This window comes from Pangasianodon hypophthalmus, chromosome 14, assembly GCF_027358585.1.
Source record: "Pangasianodon hypophthalmus isolate fPanHyp1 chromosome 14, fPanHyp1.pri, whole genome shotgun sequence".
NCBI classification, from domain to species: Eukaryota; Metazoa; Chordata; class Actinopteri; order Siluriformes; family Pangasiidae; genus Pangasianodon; species Pangasianodon hypophthalmus.
The window spans coordinates 12,992,650-13,011,001 of NC_069723.1; the positions used below are offsets into that span (position 1 = coordinate 12,992,650).

At 37.7% G+C, this 18,352-nt stretch overlaps 3 protein-coding genes across 9 annotated transcripts in view; all 3 read right to left on the reverse strand.

Annotated features, from left to right (window-relative positions):
• The window catches only part of nf1a (neurofibromin 1a), a 66,843-nt gene extending 65,098 nt beyond the window's left edge, over positions 1–1,745 (reverse strand). For all 6 annotated transcript variants that reach the window (XR_004579509.2, XM_034310632.2, XM_034310629.2 and 3 more), the window contains exon 1: positions 1,466–1,745. Coding sequence is in view for 5 of the 6 variants with exons in the window: in XM_034310632.2 (XP_034166523.1) it covers positions 1,466–1,525 (60 nt within the window). In the remaining variant the exon portion in view is untranslated. The remainder of the gene's footprint in view (positions 1–1,465) is intronic.
• A 1,917-nt stretch (positions 1,746–3,662) lies between these two features.
• On the reverse strand, positions 3,663–7,310 carry LOC113532897 (galectin-9). The gene is made up of 8 exons (XM_026924603.3): positions 7,163–7,310; positions 6,636–6,724; positions 6,012–6,219; positions 5,634–5,753; positions 4,895–4,924; positions 4,713–4,801; positions 4,260–4,416; positions 3,663–4,088 (listed from the first exon to the last, which is right to left on the reverse strand). The coding sequence occupies exons 1-8, from the start codon at positions 7,196–7,198 to the stop codon at positions 3,942–3,944; spliced, it is 876 nt and encodes a 291-aa protein (XP_026780404.3). The 5' UTR covers positions 7,199–7,310; the 3' UTR covers positions 3,663–3,941.
• Positions 7,311–11,312: 4,002 nt separating this feature from the next.
• LOC113532896 (galectin-9) lies at positions 11,313–17,168 on the reverse strand. Of its 2 annotated transcripts, XM_026924602.3 has the most exons (10): positions 16,962–17,163; positions 16,373–16,461; positions 14,400–14,607; positions 13,999–14,118; positions 13,475–13,504; positions 13,258–13,287; positions 12,596–12,625; positions 12,409–12,497; positions 11,913–12,069; positions 11,313–11,728 (listed from the first exon to the last, which is right to left on the reverse strand). In XM_026924602.3, exons 1-10 carry the CDS (start codon positions 16,998–17,000, stop codon positions 11,582–11,584), a joined length of 939 nt encoding a protein of 312 aa, XP_026780403.3. In that variant the 5' UTR covers positions 17,001–17,163; the 3' UTR covers positions 11,313–11,581. The 2 variants fall into 2 exon arrangements, with proteins under 2 accessions (XP_026780403.3, XP_053095632.1); XM_053239657.1 differs by lacking the exons at positions 13,258–13,287; positions 13,475–13,504 and having other exon boundaries at positions 16,962–17,168.
• Between the last annotated feature and the right edge of the window lie 1,184 nt (positions 17,169–18,352).

Sequence of the window (18,352 nt, forward strand, 5' to 3'; positions counted from 1 at the left end):
CTACAGTGTTTGACAAAGCAAGTACAATGACTATAATTTCAGAAAGCTGCGATTCACATCAATGTTACTTTATAGAATACAAATCTACCGGCTCCTGTTTCCGAGCTGTCTGAACCTTCCCCAGAGAGGACAGATTGGTTTTCCATGACCACGCACAGGCATTCGTGAGGTCATTGTTTCAAGGTGCTTTCAGGATTCATACCGCTGACATGGCAATACCCGTCTCTGATCACAAGCAAAAAGGCATGAAGGAGAAGAAGCTGTTACTGTGTAACCACAACTATTTCGGTGTAAATAAAAGGTGATAGTTGGTTGATGTGCAGCATCATAGTCATATTTAATCTTTTCCCTGCTGCACTACAATATCTTGACCCTACAAAAGCTTTAAAAAAAAAAAAAAAAAAAAACCAGAACAAATGAAACAAGAGTGGAAGATGCAGAGAGACCTGGCCTGCACATGAACTTAGCCCGCTCTGAACAACTGTTCAAAGTCTTCTGACTTTAAGAGCTCTAAGCTGGCTTAACAATAAACACAGAACAAATCCCTCATTACATTTTCATCAAACTCTTATGAGCCTCAGGCAGCCACTAAGCCCCTACACAAGCACAAATGAATAGCCAGTGAACCCATAGGTTTTCACTAACACTGTGGCTCTGGGAAGGAAATCAGAAAGCTGCCTGGATTAATAGAAGTTACACTCAAAGCCTGGCGGGTTGAATGTGAAAACCAGCTTGTTCTCGCCTGGCTCATTTACTCAAAGCCCTACCAGTGCCCTGTTCAATATCCTTAAAACAGGTGTAACTGTTTTATTCAACTAGCCCCCTGAAGGAAAGTGAGAAAACTAGTCATTTAAAAGCAAGACTTGAACATTACTCTACACCACAGCCTCGCCAACACACTGAATGGAAGCACTGCTAACTAGCTAGCTAACACAGCTGCCTGGCAGAGCCGAGCTTGTCAACACACAGTGCGTGGCCGCTACCTTTGTTTATATTTAGCCACAGTGTAAACGCTCCTCTCGAGGCTCAAATGCCACGCCAAATAAATCACAAATAACCGAAAATACAACTGTACAGCATTCCTGCTTAGTATTACACTTCCCCAGAAACGTGAAATGTTACAGAATAAAAGCCAAATCCTACGACGTGAACGACAGACTCGTGTGCTAGCTAGCTACGTTCAAAGCCACACACTACAGTACTTTATAGTACACAGTACAGTAAGATACTATTACTACACCTATGCAGGCGTACTATTTTTAACATACTATTTAGTATGCGTTTTGTTAGATGTAGCATTATACACTATTGACAAGCTATTACTGTGCTACACGGTTATAGCCGCATCCTTATATCCTCCCAGCTTCATGCACAACCTCGAACTGCAACAAAACTATGATAAATAAACAGTGTCCTTCGTGCTGACTTTATTCCAAATACCGCCATGGTACATTTGCCCCTTTACCTGCTCGTCGAATCGGTTAATTACGGCCTGGACCCACTCCACGGGCTTGTGTGCCGCCATGGTCAGGCGGATGCAAACTGCAGGCGCTCCCCCGCCTGGCAGTCCCAAATCCGAACCGCTTCGTCTAATGCAGCACACTAACCAGCCCAAGACACCGCAAAACCTCACAGCGAAAAAGCATAAGTAGCAGGGTTTAGCTTTTTCGCTTCAAGTATACTCCACCGCGCCGCCATGACACACGACCGGAAGTTTGAATCCTTCTCTCTCCAATCTGGTGTTGCGCATGCGCACTAGCATTGGTGTTGGGCAGACTCGTACATTGTGTAGAATACGTTGTATGAGCAGAGTACTCTCTATGGAGACTGAATTTATGAAGGAAACAAAACGAGGCCAAGGAACTAAATTTCTCTCTGGAACGCTCAGAGCTTCTCAATTCATAAAGTATCAGGTCACATTACATTTTTCAGCACTCCTACACAAAATTTTCTTTGGCCCTGGAGTAACTGCAGGGAGTTAAACTCCCAGATGAATGAGTTTAACTCCTAACCCTAACTTTGGTCCAATAGACTAATGTTCAGACCTGGTTTCATTTGTGGCCTTTCTGAAATCAAAAATATGCAGCAGTAAATCAAGAGGCAATACTAGGATATAACCTTATAGCTGTCACAGCATCAGTTAAATATTAAATTGTATAAAAGTCAGTTTTTCAATGTTTAATTAGTCTTTGTGTAGGTTTTACATTGCATTAATTTATATGAGAAACATCTGATTTATGACTGAACAGTCATGTGATAATTCATCTATTAAAGGTGCAGTAGTCGATTTTTTTTATTCCTTACTTGTACATATAACTTGGAAGATATGTAGAACATGTTTTAAAAAAAAAAACAAAAAAAAAAACATTGGGTTAAGCCATGACCTTAGCAAAAGTTTATTAAGTCGCTGAGAAAATCCATTTGTAAAACTGCTTTCCGGTCCGGAATGCTTGTTTGTGTTTGGATGCAACTCCTGTCAATCATTTTATAGACACTATATGGGCCACCTAAGAGTCTGGGGGCGGAGCTTCGTGAACATGGGCGGGAATCATTCAAAAGTCGAACCGCCCCTAACCATTAGAGACCTAATCTTTCCCAAAAAAAAAAAAAAAAAAGAGCCCAATTTTACCTAATGCACCTTTAAGCGCTGTTTATTAACCAAAAATATATGTTTTATTCTTGGCCACACTTGTGACTGTTTGGAAAGTACAGTTAAAAGTTGATAACAAAAATAATTTATCTTTACATCATGTAACTTAGCCCATGTGGTTGTACAAGCTTATTAAAATACCAATCCACTTAATAGTATATGTAGCAAATATAGCAGCTGTATCTGTATGATAACATATTTTATTTACTTAAATTGTTTATACCCTTTCAGAACAAAAGGAACTTTCAACGACGATTGTGTTGCTCAGTCAAAATTGTTAAAGGGACATTAAAAGGATTAATGCAGCCAACATATCTGTGCTGTGGACCTATAGTACAAATAGATACAAGAAAAATTGTGACAGCAAACAGCTAAACTGTGAGTTTGTGAGTTGCAAGCACATACTTCAGTTTAAGCTAAAATTAAAACCCTAAATGAATGGGATAAGCACATGGCAGTCTTTATGATTACTGCAGCAATTCTTAGAAGGTACACAATATGTGATCCTGGGTCTCATTTTCTAATGACTTACGTTCTTCGGATTTCCCAGTCATTTTCATCATGTCAAATTATATGTGAAGAATTAATAATAATTGAAATAACACTAGACACATGTTGAATAACACCTGAAAGATGGTGACTTTACTGTCATCTTTTTTGTACTGATATTTACTACCATCTTCAGGCATGACATGATATAATAAAGCAGAATAGTTACAGATATGTAACACCAGATGGCGCTGTTTTACTGTACTTGTCTATGTTAACAGTAAGGAAATACATTTACCAGGGTATCATTGCAATTTCTTATGTCTGAGTGGGTTTCCTCCAGGTTACTCCCACTTCCCTAAAATATGCCAGTAGGTGTATTTGCTACTCTAAATTGTCTCTGGGTGTGAATGAGTGTATGAATGTGTGTGATGCCTTGTGTGAGCCCACAAAAGCATGCTCATGCCTCAGCCCAATGTATCAGTGTATTGAAACACATGGCAGAAGAACATAACAGAAACGGTAACATCTTGATAAGTATATTTTAGTCATAGGTTAATGATCACATTTAATCATTATATTCATATAGCCTAATTAAAATAGAAAGATTATTTTTTTTACTATTTCAGGCTGAAATAAACAGAAAGCAGCCATGATTAGAGTTGCTCTAATTTGAAATCCACCAATTTACATTTTACAATTCACTGTTTACAGATAACATGTAACACACTGACTTGGTAAAAATAATAATAAAATGTACCAGAGATAATACTGCACAAAAAATCCAAGATAAAAAATTGAGCTAAACGTTTACATCAGTCAACATCAGGTCACCAGACACCTCCAGAGCATCAATCTCCCACAGGTTGGTGAAGCGGTGGTTGTAGGTATGCACTTGATTACCATTGACAAACACATTGTAATGCTCAGGATTGCAGGAGATGATCACCTGAAAGGAATGTGACACGGGTAAATATATATGATATGCTGTTTTAAATTAATTTTCACTTTAAGTAAAACAATTTGTATCAGCTACTCAAACAAACATGAACATATTTGTCTTGTAAATAAGGTAAAAAAAAAAAAATAGCAAAATTCCCTTTTAATTTGCAGCACATACCTCGAAGTTTTGTCCTCTGTAAAAGGGCATTTCTCCGTAGCGCTCCTCTGTGCCCCACTGCCCCATTGTTTGGGTATTGCGCACAACCACATTCTCATTAAAGCGAGGATTATAGTGAAAGGCAATCCCATTTCTGTGACGCAGGTTAATCTCAAATCTGGTGACACAAATACCAGATAAAATTTGAGAAATATTTTGCAAATCTTTCATGCCAAAATGTTCTAGGCCTAAAATCTAACATGTTGATCTGCAGGTTGTGCTCTTCCCCAAAACAGAATACCTTGAAAGTTTGGACTAAATCTGTGGGACCTCCAGGAAATAGTTGGTTTGGGTCAAATCTGGCTTTCATTCAATCAAGTTTTCAAGACGCTTAGTAACACAGTTTCAGCTCTAACAGAAAAGATAAATATGTAGACTCTTATTATGCTAAGTAGCAGAAGGCTAACAACTGACCTGGAAGCCTGAGAATTAACCACCCCTTGGATGGTAATGTTTTTGCCAGCGTACAGTCCGCCATTGATGGTGGTTCTGTATGGCACACTCTAATGATGAAGAATACAGGACATGATTATTACGAGCTCATCACATTAAGGTCAAACATAATGTTAATTACTTGTGAAGTCTTGTGCTCTTACATAGCTTGCTTGGGCAGCACGTGCTGGCACCTATAGATGGGAAAAATATCAAAAATTTGAATAAGTAGGTCATTTCCTTGTGAATTCATAGGTAAAGTGATAATGTAACTCTAAAGCAACAGAGTGGTTTCAGAAAAACAGGAAGCTATTGGTTGTGGTCTATGTTGAAGTGCTGACCCCAGAGGCATGTGATCATATGAGAAAATGAAATTCACATCTCCTATACTTTGATATCTGTCATTTGTATGATTAAATGAGTTCACTTTCACCATACATTCTGGAGGCCTCAGATATGCATATAACAATATGTTTACTAAATTACGGGATCAGGTAATTTAATTATAGTGTCTAATTTAATTATAATGTCCGTGTAGGCTGGAGGACTGGGCTTTCATCTAAATTTATGAATGAATGTCTCATAATGACATTCCCAATGTTATACTCTTCTCAATTAATCTTACAACTAAAGACCTAGTAACCTTTTATTCTGCGTAAAAATCAGAAACTTGAATGTTGGAAATTGTCTGTTGGAGGTTATTATTCGAAAGAATTTTCTTTGACTTGTTAAGGACACTTTTTGCATCTCTAAAAAAAAGTTAGAGTATTTCTGAAAACTTTGGAGTACAATTGGGTGGGCAGAACACCCTACAAAAAGACAAATATTGAATTAATTAGTTCCACAGTCATGTCCATAAAACAGTGTATCCTGCAGCAATATGTAAGTATTGGTCCTGCTTACCACAGCATCCTGGAAACAGATGGTATTAACGTCCACCATCCCATCCACTACGATAGTGTCCACCATGTTGAATGGGATATGGTGCTGGTAATCCATGACATGGATGCCATTGACACTTATCTATGAAAGATGAGCATATAAATACACTGAGATAAATACCATCAAACACTTAGAATCCAAGAACCAGCATCCAAATCTAGCCAAATGGCTGGCATCACTGAGGTCTTGAGCCTGTTGTATTTGGGTAACTTAGGTTCAAAAGTGCATGATGTATGTTCTACAGTGACCTATAATGCAATCAAGAATGCTGAACTGAGATATGAGCTAATCTTTTATCATTTTTGTTAATGTGGGAAGAGTGAAGTGAAAGTAAGTAACCTTGTATGAGTGGCTTGTAACCAGGATCTGCAGGTTGAAAGGGGTTCCCCTGGGGAGGAGGGCCTGGTATATGCGCTCTTCTTCACCCCAGCAAGAATTGTGCTTGGAGTTGATCACTATGTATTCTGGACTGGAGTCATAACGTGGGTTAAAGTGCAGGGCAACATCAGCATCTGGTCTGGAACCACACTGGAGATTCACATGGAACCTGTATATGCATAGAGAAGTTACTACTGTGATAAGAGCTTTTTACTATTTATAATAGTAATGCTTTTTTAGTTTGGCATTTCTATTTCAATTTATACCTATCATCACCAACTCTTTCTTTATTTCTCTTCTACTGTATTTCTGTTTAAATCTACAATTTCCTACAGAGGTATTTCCAAGTTGTGTTCATAATAATGACTTTGAAATGTTATGAATGTCTGCTCTTTGGTATTTAAAGTTAAACCATTGTATTTAAGTAAATATTACCACATTTCAAAGGGTTATACGTTTTTGATACCTAACTACTTTTTGTCCTTTTTTGAGCAGAAATGTGGGACCTTTAAAAAAGGGTGGCAGGAAAAAGTTGAGTGAAGTCATGTATTTATCTACCCACACTAATATAAAAGTCTATCTTACCTGTTGGCTCCTGGTAAAACTCGTCCACTTACAGTGATACTCTTGCCATCCTGCAGTCCTCCTTGGATTGAACCAGTAAAAGGGATTTGCTGTTGAAAAACAACAGTATGACAAAGCGTGTCTCGTAACCAGAAGTTACTGGAAGATCATAAAAATTTTAAAGAAAATAACTTCTTAAAAAAAACTTGAATAAAGCTTCTTAAAAATTTTGGCATATGTGCGTAATACTCATCAGCCTTGATGAATTAACCACAGGGCCAATTGAGCTATTACCAAGTCCAAAAGGGGTCTCGAGCTGTATCTGTATTTTTCTACATGTTTTAAAACGAAAGGTCAATAGTTTTAAGTGAAACATTAATTATTTTTAAATCACCTTGTGTGTATAACTGGTGTAAAAAAAAAAAAAAAAGAAAGAAAAAAAAAAAACACTGTCTCTTATTGCTTTTCATTTTTCTGATGATGACACCTAGGCCAGTCAGGCAATGCAGAAGTATGAAAATAAAACAAAACTATATCAAGAAACTTACAGGGTTGTAAAAGGGCTGTTGCTGGTAGTATGCCATTTTCCAGATTTCAGTTATAACTGAAAACTAGTCAGCCTACTCGTCCCATTTTAAAGCTTATAAAGAGGAACTTTGTAACTGACATGATTCACTATTTTGGTCATTGGTCATGTGATTTGCTGGAAGCAGTCTGAGCCAATCAATATTTACCACGATCAGTTTATTGCTTTTTTTTGGATTGGAGAATGTGAATAGGCTAACTGCGTATAGATTGTCCATATTAGTGGACAATAGTGTATGCCTCAGTTGTATTTTAAACAATATTGAATTTAAACAGCAATTAGGCTATACATTATTGGAGTTAAGGGTATGCAAACTACAAACTTTGTCAGAAAAAAAAGAAATGAGGCTGTAGCAATTCTCCTGAAACCTTCATTTATTGCCATTTATTGCCAAACTATTGCATTGTGTAAGCACCTACAGTAAGAATGATGTAAACCCATGTTTCATCACTTATAGGGAAAGGCTGTATAGTTTGATTTCTGGAAAACATTGAATTTTTAAACTTAATGGTTATTTTTTTAAATCTTGTTTACTAAGAAAATTAGGGTCAATAAATATTTTCCAAAATGTAACTGTGTCCACAATGTGTAACTCTTCGTGTAGCTGATAATGCTAGTACTATTTTACCACTACTAACTACCAGGCGTGGTCATAAGGAACATGATTGCCCTGAAAGGTGTTCAGAGATGACCACCGCACTCACAGTACTGGGAGGATGATGTGATATAGAATATGGAGAAAGTGCATGGTGATGCCCAGGTAACAGCAGCACAGACATCCTGGCAGTATTTAATTTGTCATGGATCATGCCAGAACAGGATCCTGCACCTCTTATATTTGGAGTGTCTGCATTCCAAAACCTATTTAAGTGTATCTGACACCTATAAAAAATAAAATAAAATAAAGTAATAATAATAAAATAATTGTAATGAATCATCATTCTTCATCTGTTACCTCTCTTCCAATACAAGCAGCTCATTTCCATGGTGAACAATCATAGTGTGCTTGCATTATCAGTCCCATGTGCTCACATGTCATGGATATGGCGAAAAAAATCAGGTGACAGTGTTGTCATATGTAATGTATGTGGGCAGTGCTTGGGAACATAGAACAGGATGCTGAAAAAAAGCAAGGCATCAAAAGACACTAACTACAGCAGATGAGTATAGAATATTGCAACATTAGAAGTTACACAACTGTGTTGTGAACAAATGAGAAGATTAGGCAAGCTAAGAAAGTCTTTTATTTATAGACATCTTCATGTTATTATAATCATGGTTGCCACAGTTTATGAAGTTTCACAGTTCTGTTTCTTTTTTCACAGGTTCGCCTCTCGTGTTGTGTGCTGGTAAGTTGTGTTTTACAAATTAAGCAATGTGGGGAGGAGGAAATGCTTCTCTTAGAGTTCTGTTTCTTTTTTCACAGGTTCTCCTCTCGTGTTGTGTGCTGGTACCTTGTGTTTTACAAATTAAGCAAGGCCCCTGAGGAGGAAATGCTTCTCTTAGAGTTGGTATGTCAGAGGCAAAGGTGATGGGCCAGACTACACTTTGACAGAATAACCCCCTGTTCTACCTCTATAGCAGGTGACAAAAGAACCCCCTGTTCTACCTCCATAGCAAACAGTTGGTCTAAGGATCATATGGCTGCTCTCTGGTCCAATAGCACTGTAGGGCATATACTAGGCAAAGCAAGGAATGCTTCCCAGGTGATCCACATTGATGGCTGTAAGATCAAAAGTTGGGAGATATGACCTTGGAAAGAAATCTTGGATTCATCTACATGGCCATCACAGGGTCATCTGGCCAACAATGCATAGAAGATGAGCTCATCACCAAAGCACGCAAATCCCCAACTCTTCTAGCTAAAGTGATTGTTAGCAAGTAGTTTTATAAACGCCCTTTCAAGTCAGTTTCACGCATAAGCTCAAATAGAGGATCTTTAAGGGACAATTTGTTGATCTGGCACTGGCAAAGAGGTCCATCTGCACCTTGCCAAACCACTTCCAGAACTGGGCACCCACCTCAGGGTGCAGACACCAATCATACAGTGTGTCTGCTGCACCACTGAACCTGAAGAGATTCTGCTCTAGCCACAGAGAGCAGCTCAACCTTATGCTGCTTTGATAATTGATACAGTTGACCATCACAGCATTGTCTGCGAACCACCACATGTCTGAGAACCAGCAAGAACTTCAGGGCCAGAGGGACACCCTCAAATCCAGTTTGATGTGTTCTTACCCTAGGGAGACACTCGCTTCCCCGCATGTAAGGGAGGCATCTGTGGTGTCCTTCTCCAATGGAGTATTACTCTCAATGGAACTCCTTCTGTTAGAAATGCCTTACAAGCCAGCAGGCCAATGCTTGGGCTCCTTTCACTGAGACAAGGACACATTTCAATCAGTGTTGCTTGGTGTCCAGTTGCAGGGTAACAATCCAATTTTGGAATGCCTGCAGTTCTAGCAAGTCTATGGAGATAAGTCATAGTATCCTTAGCATACACCATTACCACCAATGCTGGCCTTTTATCCTATTGGTAAGCACAGTAATATCCGATATCGGGGTTCCCAAGTGGCATAACAGAAAAGGGTTTGCCCTATTATTGGAAGAATGTGATTTCAAATCCTGATGATATCTCAGCCATCCATCCCTTTGGCCATGTTGTGTATGTTCTCCCATTTTTAGCCATTGACTGCCTTTTGATCTTGCTTTTTGGATTGCATTTTCACTTTGATTTGCATTATTTATAATAAAACCTTCTTGCATTTAAATAATCATTCTGTGTCTAAGTATCATATTTTACATCTTTCATGGGCATCTGTGAGCTCATGCATGTGGAAGAAGGCAGCTAGGTCTTTCTTCTGAGTGTGTTCAGCTGCCTGTGATGTAGCATGAGTAGCAGTTTGAAAATATGTAGTGGCTGGCTTCATGTGTCTAGGAATAAGCAAGTGCAGCCCTCATCCTCCATGGTTGGTAGCTGTCTTGTGATAGGGGAGAACTAGCTAGTGGGTGGGAATTGGAAAATGACCGAAAATGGAGTAAAAAAAATCTACCACATGTGGGCATGATAGAATGGCTAGCATTTTCAGTGAATCTAGCTTCATGTTGATGAATTGGCCCATTTTGGTGTTAGGTAGCTTGTCATTGTGAAACTGAACACTTTTATGTATGTTAGGAATGTGGATGTGTTCTGGATGGACTACTCCTTGGTGAAGAAACATCTGAAGTTAGTGGTCGTCATGGGAGACAAGGCTGCCTACATACATCTTGAAAACCCAGAGTTTCACCAGACTCTGTGGTTGCCTTTTGTGCTTCATGTTCAAACAGAACAAGGTTTGGAGAACTGGTGGACTCAAGTACTTGAGCAAGATCCTTAACTATAAACTGCTTTGTTGTATCCTGTCTCAACTGTAAGTCTCTTTGAATAAAGCATCAGCCAAATGAGCAAATGTAAATGCAAACACAACACTGACACTACCACTGACAGTGTCCTACTAACACTGTAAGGTGCATAGGGACAAATCTATGTGACTTTTTTAACGAGCATGAGGACCCTTTTCAACTGGCCTGCAAATTCACCAAATCTCAAAACACTGATGGCATCTTTACCTGACAGGATTGGTACTCTTATTAAAGAAAGGGAAAGCGTAACCAAATATTGAGGGGAAAATGCCATTTTTGTGTAGGGGCTGGCTCTTTTTTCGGGGATTAATGTCCAGTGATCTTGCAAGCCAGTGAAATTGTCCCAGTCCTTTTTAAGAAGGAAAGTGATGTGATGCAGAATTTCTATACAAATGCAGGAAACTTACATTTCAGCCATGGCTGAGCATTGATGTATTTACTCTGCACTACCAGTACCAAGAAAATAAGAACCACAGTCACATATTTCAACAATCCAGTGTAGATTACCAAATCTACACTGGATTGTTGAAATATGTGACTGTGGTTCTTATTTTCTAGAAGTTATGTTCTCACCTTTTGGGATTCTCCTGTCATTTTGGTCAAGTTCAATTGTAAGTGAAGGATTCATGTAATAAATGGCTGTCGCTTCTACTTTTGTTTGTACACAGACATTTACTATTGTCTGTAGGAAAGACACAATAGAACAGAGCAGAATCACTACAGATACATGGCACCAGATGGCACTGTTTTATTGCTTAGGTTAAAGGTAAATACAATTAACAGTTCATCATTCAGGTACAAAAGGTGTAATAAAAAAAAGCATAGTAATATTTAGATTATTACATTTCATTAATAATGTTCATATAATTATAATATAAAGATTATATTTTACCATTGTCAGATTTATTTGCTTTTTCCATAGCAATTCACAGGCTTTACTGACTGGCTTATTAAAAAAATTTAACTATAAACTGTGATTTGGCTAAACATTTACAGCAATCAAGCTCATGTCACCAGACACCTCCAGAACATCAATCTCATTCAGCCTGGTGAAGCGGTGGTTATAGGTATGCACTTGTTTCCCATTGACAAACACGTTGTAATGATAGGGATTGCAGGAAATGATGATCTGAAACAGGCATTACCAAATGTGACACACAGATATGCTATGATGCACTTTTTTGCATTAATTTTTAACTAAAGCATCTACAATTAAAATAAACTGCTATGTCGATCAGCCACCTAAACATACATACAAATCTTGTAAATAAGGTCCAAAGCAAAATTACCGGCTGTTAATTTGCATTATGTACCTGGAAGTTTTGTCCCCTGTGAAATGGCATGCCTCCAGAGCGCTCCTCTGTGCCCCACTGCTCTATTGTTTGGGTATTGCGTACAACCAAGTTCTCATCAAAGCGAGGATTGTAATGAAATGCAATCCCACTTCTGTGACGCAGGTTAATGGCAAATCTGGTGGTACAAATACCAAATGAAATTTTTAAAAGATTTTGCAGCTTATGCTAAAAATTGTGGTGCTCGCCCCCTAAACAGAAAGCCTTAAAGCGTTTGGAATAAAACTGTGAGAATTCCATGGACTAGTTGGCTGGGATCTGTATTCTGCAGCCACAGGAACTGGGAAGTTGAGCTTGGCTCACAATCAGTGTTTGGCCTTGAAAGATATGTAGTGAGTTAAAATGAACAAAAACACTGTACTTAAGGCAAGAAAACAAATCATTTTCTCTAACAGATAAAACTATACATCTGTAGGCTCTAATTATGCAAAGTAGCAGAATAAGGATAACATCTGACCTGGAAGCCTGAGGATTAACTACACCTTGGATGGAAATGTTTTTGCCAGGCTGCAATCCACCGATGATGATGGTTTTGTATGGCACACTCTAATGATGAATAATACAAGAAGCGGTTATTACAAGCTTATCACTTTAAAGTAAAACAGAACATGAACTAATTATGTGAAGTGGACTTGTGTTCTTACATAGCTTGCTGGAGCAGGAAATGCAGGCACCTAAAGAGAAAAAAAAAAAGAAAGAAATGGGCCATTTCATTGTAAATGGATGTGTAAATGGATATTATTCTTATTAACTTATTATTATTATAATTCTGAAGTAGTAGAGTAGTATTGGAAAGAGCTACTGTGTATGACTGAAAAACAGGAAGCTGCAGAGTGGGAGTGCCAAACTCGAAAGCATGTGATCCACGCGATTGTAGTATTGTATGAAAAAATGAAATTCATGTCTCTTATATTTTGATCTCAGTAATTTATAAGATTAACTGAGTTCTTTTACAGCATAACTGAGTTCTTTTACAGCCCTCTGGAGGTTACAAATATGCAAATAATCTCAACAAACCGATGGAAATACTGTCACAATAACACTTTAACCTTTGGACTCATGCGAACAAGCCTGTAAATGTACTCAGTTCCAAAGAAAGGAGAACTGTTATGATTTCCCAGTGAGCCACAAGATTGTCTTGTATTATCACCCAAGGAAAAAATAATCATCCATTAAAAATGTTGTTGCGTGTTAAAAAAAAACTGTTTTAGCACTGTATTACATTTGTAATCATTACATTTCCAACGAAGTAATACTTTCTGATTTTTAGGCTTTAGGTTTTACGATTAAACTTGATGTTACTTACACCATATCCAGGAGGATAAGCAAACTGTGGCTACAAATATAACAGGAGACACAATATTGGAAATGTAATTTTGAGGCAAACAACGATGAAATTAAAAAAGAATATATATTCATTATATTATAATTAACATCTTCTTTTAACAAAAATTTTAAAACAATCATCATTTTTGCATATTTTTGGAAATTGTGGAGTACAGTTTAAAAATACTAGCAGTTACCTGGAATCCAGCTTGAGCAGGTACAATACCCTACAAAATGAAATCAAAAACATTTTTCTGCCAGAACCACTGACATGTTTCACTACTGACATGAAAGGACATATCTTATAGGACAGCAGTTTTTTGAATGTGGTCCAGCACCCCCGTAGTAATGTTCCCTGTGACTCTGTGCATGTACATTTCATGAATAGAGAGTGTGTCAGTCAGCCAATAATATAAAATGTCTCTTCTAGGCCAGTGAGTGCTCTACGAAATGTGTTACCATTTCCATTAAGGAGATAAACCAACATTAATTTCCCATACTTCATATTTCCCATATTATTCCCATATATTAAAAGTTATTTTGCAACTGTTTGTAGCTAGATTTTTTTTTTTAAATCATCATGGCCCTTATGTAAATTTCTCATTGACAGATACAAAAGAGAAGTATTATTTCAGTTATTTCCCCAGTCATTCAGGAAATCTATCAAGATTTGTTTAAGTAAGAAGATGTAAAAATATGATGTGCTTTAAGTTATTCTCACCACAGCATCCTGGAAACCGATGATATTAACCTCCACCATCCCATCCACTACGATAGTGTCCACCATGTTGAATGGGATACGGTGCTTGTAGTCCATAATATGGATGCCATTGACACTGAGCTACGAAACCATATTGTCAGATCAGCATGTAGCCTTTGATACTGTATTCAGAGTCTTATTCAGGAGCAGAAGATGAGTATAGTAGCACATTGAGACTTTAACACTAATACCCCAACAACCAGTGACAGAATCAGGTCAAATGATGTGCTGTGGTAACTTAGGTTCAAAAGTGCATGATGTATTGTCTACAGTGACCTATAATGCAGTCAAGAATGCAGAACTGAGATATGAGGTTTATTATTTTAGTTAATAAGGGAAAAGTAGAAGTGAAAGTAAGTAACCTTGTATGAGTGGCTTGTAACCAGGATCTGCAGGTTGAAAGGGGTTCCTGTGGGGAAGAGGGCCTGGTATATGCGCTCCTCTGTACCCCAGTAGTTATTCTGCTTGGTGTTGGTTACTATGTATCCTGAACTGGAGTCATAACGTGGGTTAATGTGCAGGGCAATATTAGCATCTGGACTGGAACCACACTGGAGATTCACATGGAACCTGGAACAACAGACAACTTGCAAACAACTGTATGGGAAACTGCTGATTCTAACCAAAAAGACATATATACAGAAGTATATACTAGATACACTCTATGGCCAAAAGTATGCAGACACCTGACCAATCACACACACACACACACACACACACACACACATATATATATATATATATATATATATATATATATATATATATATATATATATATATATATATATATAATATAATCTCGATTTCTGCTGAGGGACACAGATGGTAGGGTCAGAATTTGGCACCAACAGCATGAATTCCGCAGCCTATTTGAGTATCATTGCTGACCATGTGTATCCCTTCATGGCCACAATTTACCCATCTTCTAATGGTTTCTTCCAGCATGATAATGCACCATGTCACAAAGCAAAAGTCGTCTCAAACTGGTTTCATGAACATGACAATGAGTTCAATGTTCTACAGTGGCCTTCCCAGTCACCAGATCTGAATCCAATAGAGGACCTTAGGGATGTGGTAGAACAAGATATAAGCAGCATGAAAGTGCACCCGAAAAATCTGCAGGAATTGCGTGATGCAATCATTTCAACATGGACCAGAATCTCAAAGGAAAGTTTCCAACACCTTGAGGAATCCAAGCCATGAAGAATTGAGGCTGTTTTGAGAGCAAAGGGAGGTCCTGCACAGTTCCTCTGGAGCTAGAGAGATAGGATTGCCACCCGTCCCTTATAATACAGGATTGTTCCGTATTCGTACACATCATTTCATAAATATGCTAAGTCTTCACAGTGGTAATAAAAACATAATAGTGGATAAAATCAAACCTGTTTCACAAGAAAAAATAACGGCAGTCAAAATCAGTGTTACGGAACAGAGAATGACAGGCACGCGCCACATGAACTTGCACGTCAATGTCATTATTGTCCTGGTTACAGAGACTCAGTCGCAGAGTTCTTAAAAAATGGCTTCCAACACAGGTTCCCCCGTGAAACACAAGAGTGTGTGGAGGTACAGGTGAGAATGCGAGATGGGATACGGTCTGCTCCCTGACAGTGAATACATGGCAAACTGTACAGTTTACTATAGAGCATGTGGCTGGTGATGGAGCAGCTAAAGAGAAGAAGACGGGAGTCACTAAATTCCTTTTACCTCAGACTTCCCCTGAGGTGGACATGGCATGCTGTAGTTTAATAAATGTCTGTGTTATGTACAGTTCTTTTTAGAATAATAATTAGACTCTGAAGTTAACTAGTAACAGGGGCACTCTCGAGCTAGCTTGATAACATTAGGCTAAATATTATACTGTGTAAACCAGTAGCCAAGTTGCTAAGAAATTAGATAACATTGGGCTAACTATTATATTAGGCTATATAACCAGGCCTAATTAATTCAGTGCAAATTAGCCTAATCATACTGATAATCTCCCATCCATTCTCAGATTTTATACTGAAGGTTAAGATTATAAGATAGTTTTATTTTATAGTTCATAAATATTACAGATTACATTCTATAAACATGTCTATCGTAAGCTGTATATGGGTTACATAGGTTATACATAGGGTTATAAATAACCCTATCAGAACATCCTATATATTTTAATTCAAAATGATGTCAAATAAGCACCCAAGACTTTTTTTGAAATAAGACTTTTGCACAGTACTGTGTGTATAAATATATAAGCACAATTCTTGAAACTGCTGGTTGGATGGGTGGCAGGAAGAAGTCATGTGAGTCATGTATCTATCTACCCACATGAATATAAAAGTCTGTCTTACCTGTTGGCTCCTGGTAAAACTCGTCCACTTATAGTGATGCTCTTGCCATCCCTCAAGCCTCCTTGGATTGAGCCAGTAAACGGGATTTGCTGTTGAAGAACAAAGTGTCACTTCACTGTCAAACAACAAGTTGCAGGTAGATTTTTCAGGGGTTCTTTCTCTCACAGGCTGAACCCTTAAAAGTGCATCCAGGAAATGTGTTGCAAATAAAAAAAAAAAAAGATCCTTAAAAGATCTTTAATAACCTTTCTTTAAAAATAAGTTTTAAAAATTATCCTTATTTTTAGTGCATGTGTTGCATGCATTAAGCTAAAGAATCAGGTATCTCATTGCTCTTTTTAATGGCACTCAGTTTAAAGATTCTGAATATTTCAATCAGGTTTCTATTCACACAAATAATATAGAAAGAATAACAGGATTACAGAATAATAGGATTATACAGGCTTTAAAACAGTTTATATATATATATATATATATATATATATATATATATATATATATATATATATATATATATAATGTTTTATTTAAATCAGTTTCGTTTTCAACCATAATATTTTCAGTAATGAAAAGAGGAAAAAACACTTACTGGGTTGTAAAATGGCTGTTGCTGGTAGTAATATGCCATTTCCCTTATAAATCAGATGCAATCCGATGGCTTACTCCTAGTTTATTTGTTTGTTTTTTCCCTTTAATCTTGTAGGTGCAGTTTTGTGGAAGGCGCATCAACTTTCGATAGCGGTCTGCAAGTTTTCCGGAAGTGGGCGGAGACTATCACCGCTAGGGGCGGATCAGTGGGTGTTGTGAAGTCAGCTAAGAGAAGGTGGAGAGCGGGCTCCATTTTTGTCTGCTAGTGTGGTGTGTGGTTATATATTTAACCCGAACGAACTGCGTTGTATTTAAACAAGGATTGCACAACACTGTCCAAACATCTGAGTGAGGGGTATGCAGCCTGTCGAACTTTATCAGGAAAATGTAATAATGTTGCAACACTTTCCCGAAAGCTTACCTCACTTCCCCGAGGCAGTCGCCTGCTGCGTGACCCTGTGGAGGGAATGATAAGAAACCCTGCTGTTTCACATCTGGAAGAGGGGAATGATGCTTGATCTTCTGGGGAAAAGTTTTTTAAAAATATTATTAATCTGGTTATTATACTCAGTGTAATATTATACTGTTTATTATTATTATTATTATTATTATTATTATTATTATTATACTCTTATATTACTATTATATTATACTATTATACTGTTTTTTATATTATTAATCTGCTTATTATACTGAGTGTATTATTATACTTTTTAAAATATTATTAATCTGCTTATTATACTGAGTGTATTATTATACTTTTTAAAATATTGTTAATCTGGTTATTATACTCAGTGTATTATTATACTTTTTTATATTATTAATCTAGTTATTATACTCAGTGTATTATTATACTTTTTTATATTATTAATGGTTATTAAACTCAGTGTATTATACTTTTTTAAAAATATATTATTAATCTGGCTATTATACTCAGTGTATTAATACTTTTTTATATTATTAATCTGGTTATTATACTCATTTGTTTTAGCAGTTTTCCAACAAAGTTGAAGTCTAAACTTATACTATACAGTATGCCCCAATGCCATCCATTTTCTATACCTCTTATTCTACACAGGGTCACAGGGAGTCTGAATCCTGTCTCAGGGGCCTTGGGGCACAAGGCAGGGGACACCCGGGACAGGGTGCCAACCCATCGCAGGGCACACACACACACACACACACACACGCCCATTCACTCACTACAGACAATTTAGAGATGCCAGTCAGCCTACAACGCATGTCTTTGGACTTAGAGAGGAAACCAGGGTACCCAGAGGAACCCCCCGAAGGACGAAGAGAACAGGTCAGAGGAATTGATCCCCCAACCCTGGAAGTGTGAGGCAAACATGCTAACCACTAAGCCACTGTGCCCCCAGTGTGCCCCAGTGC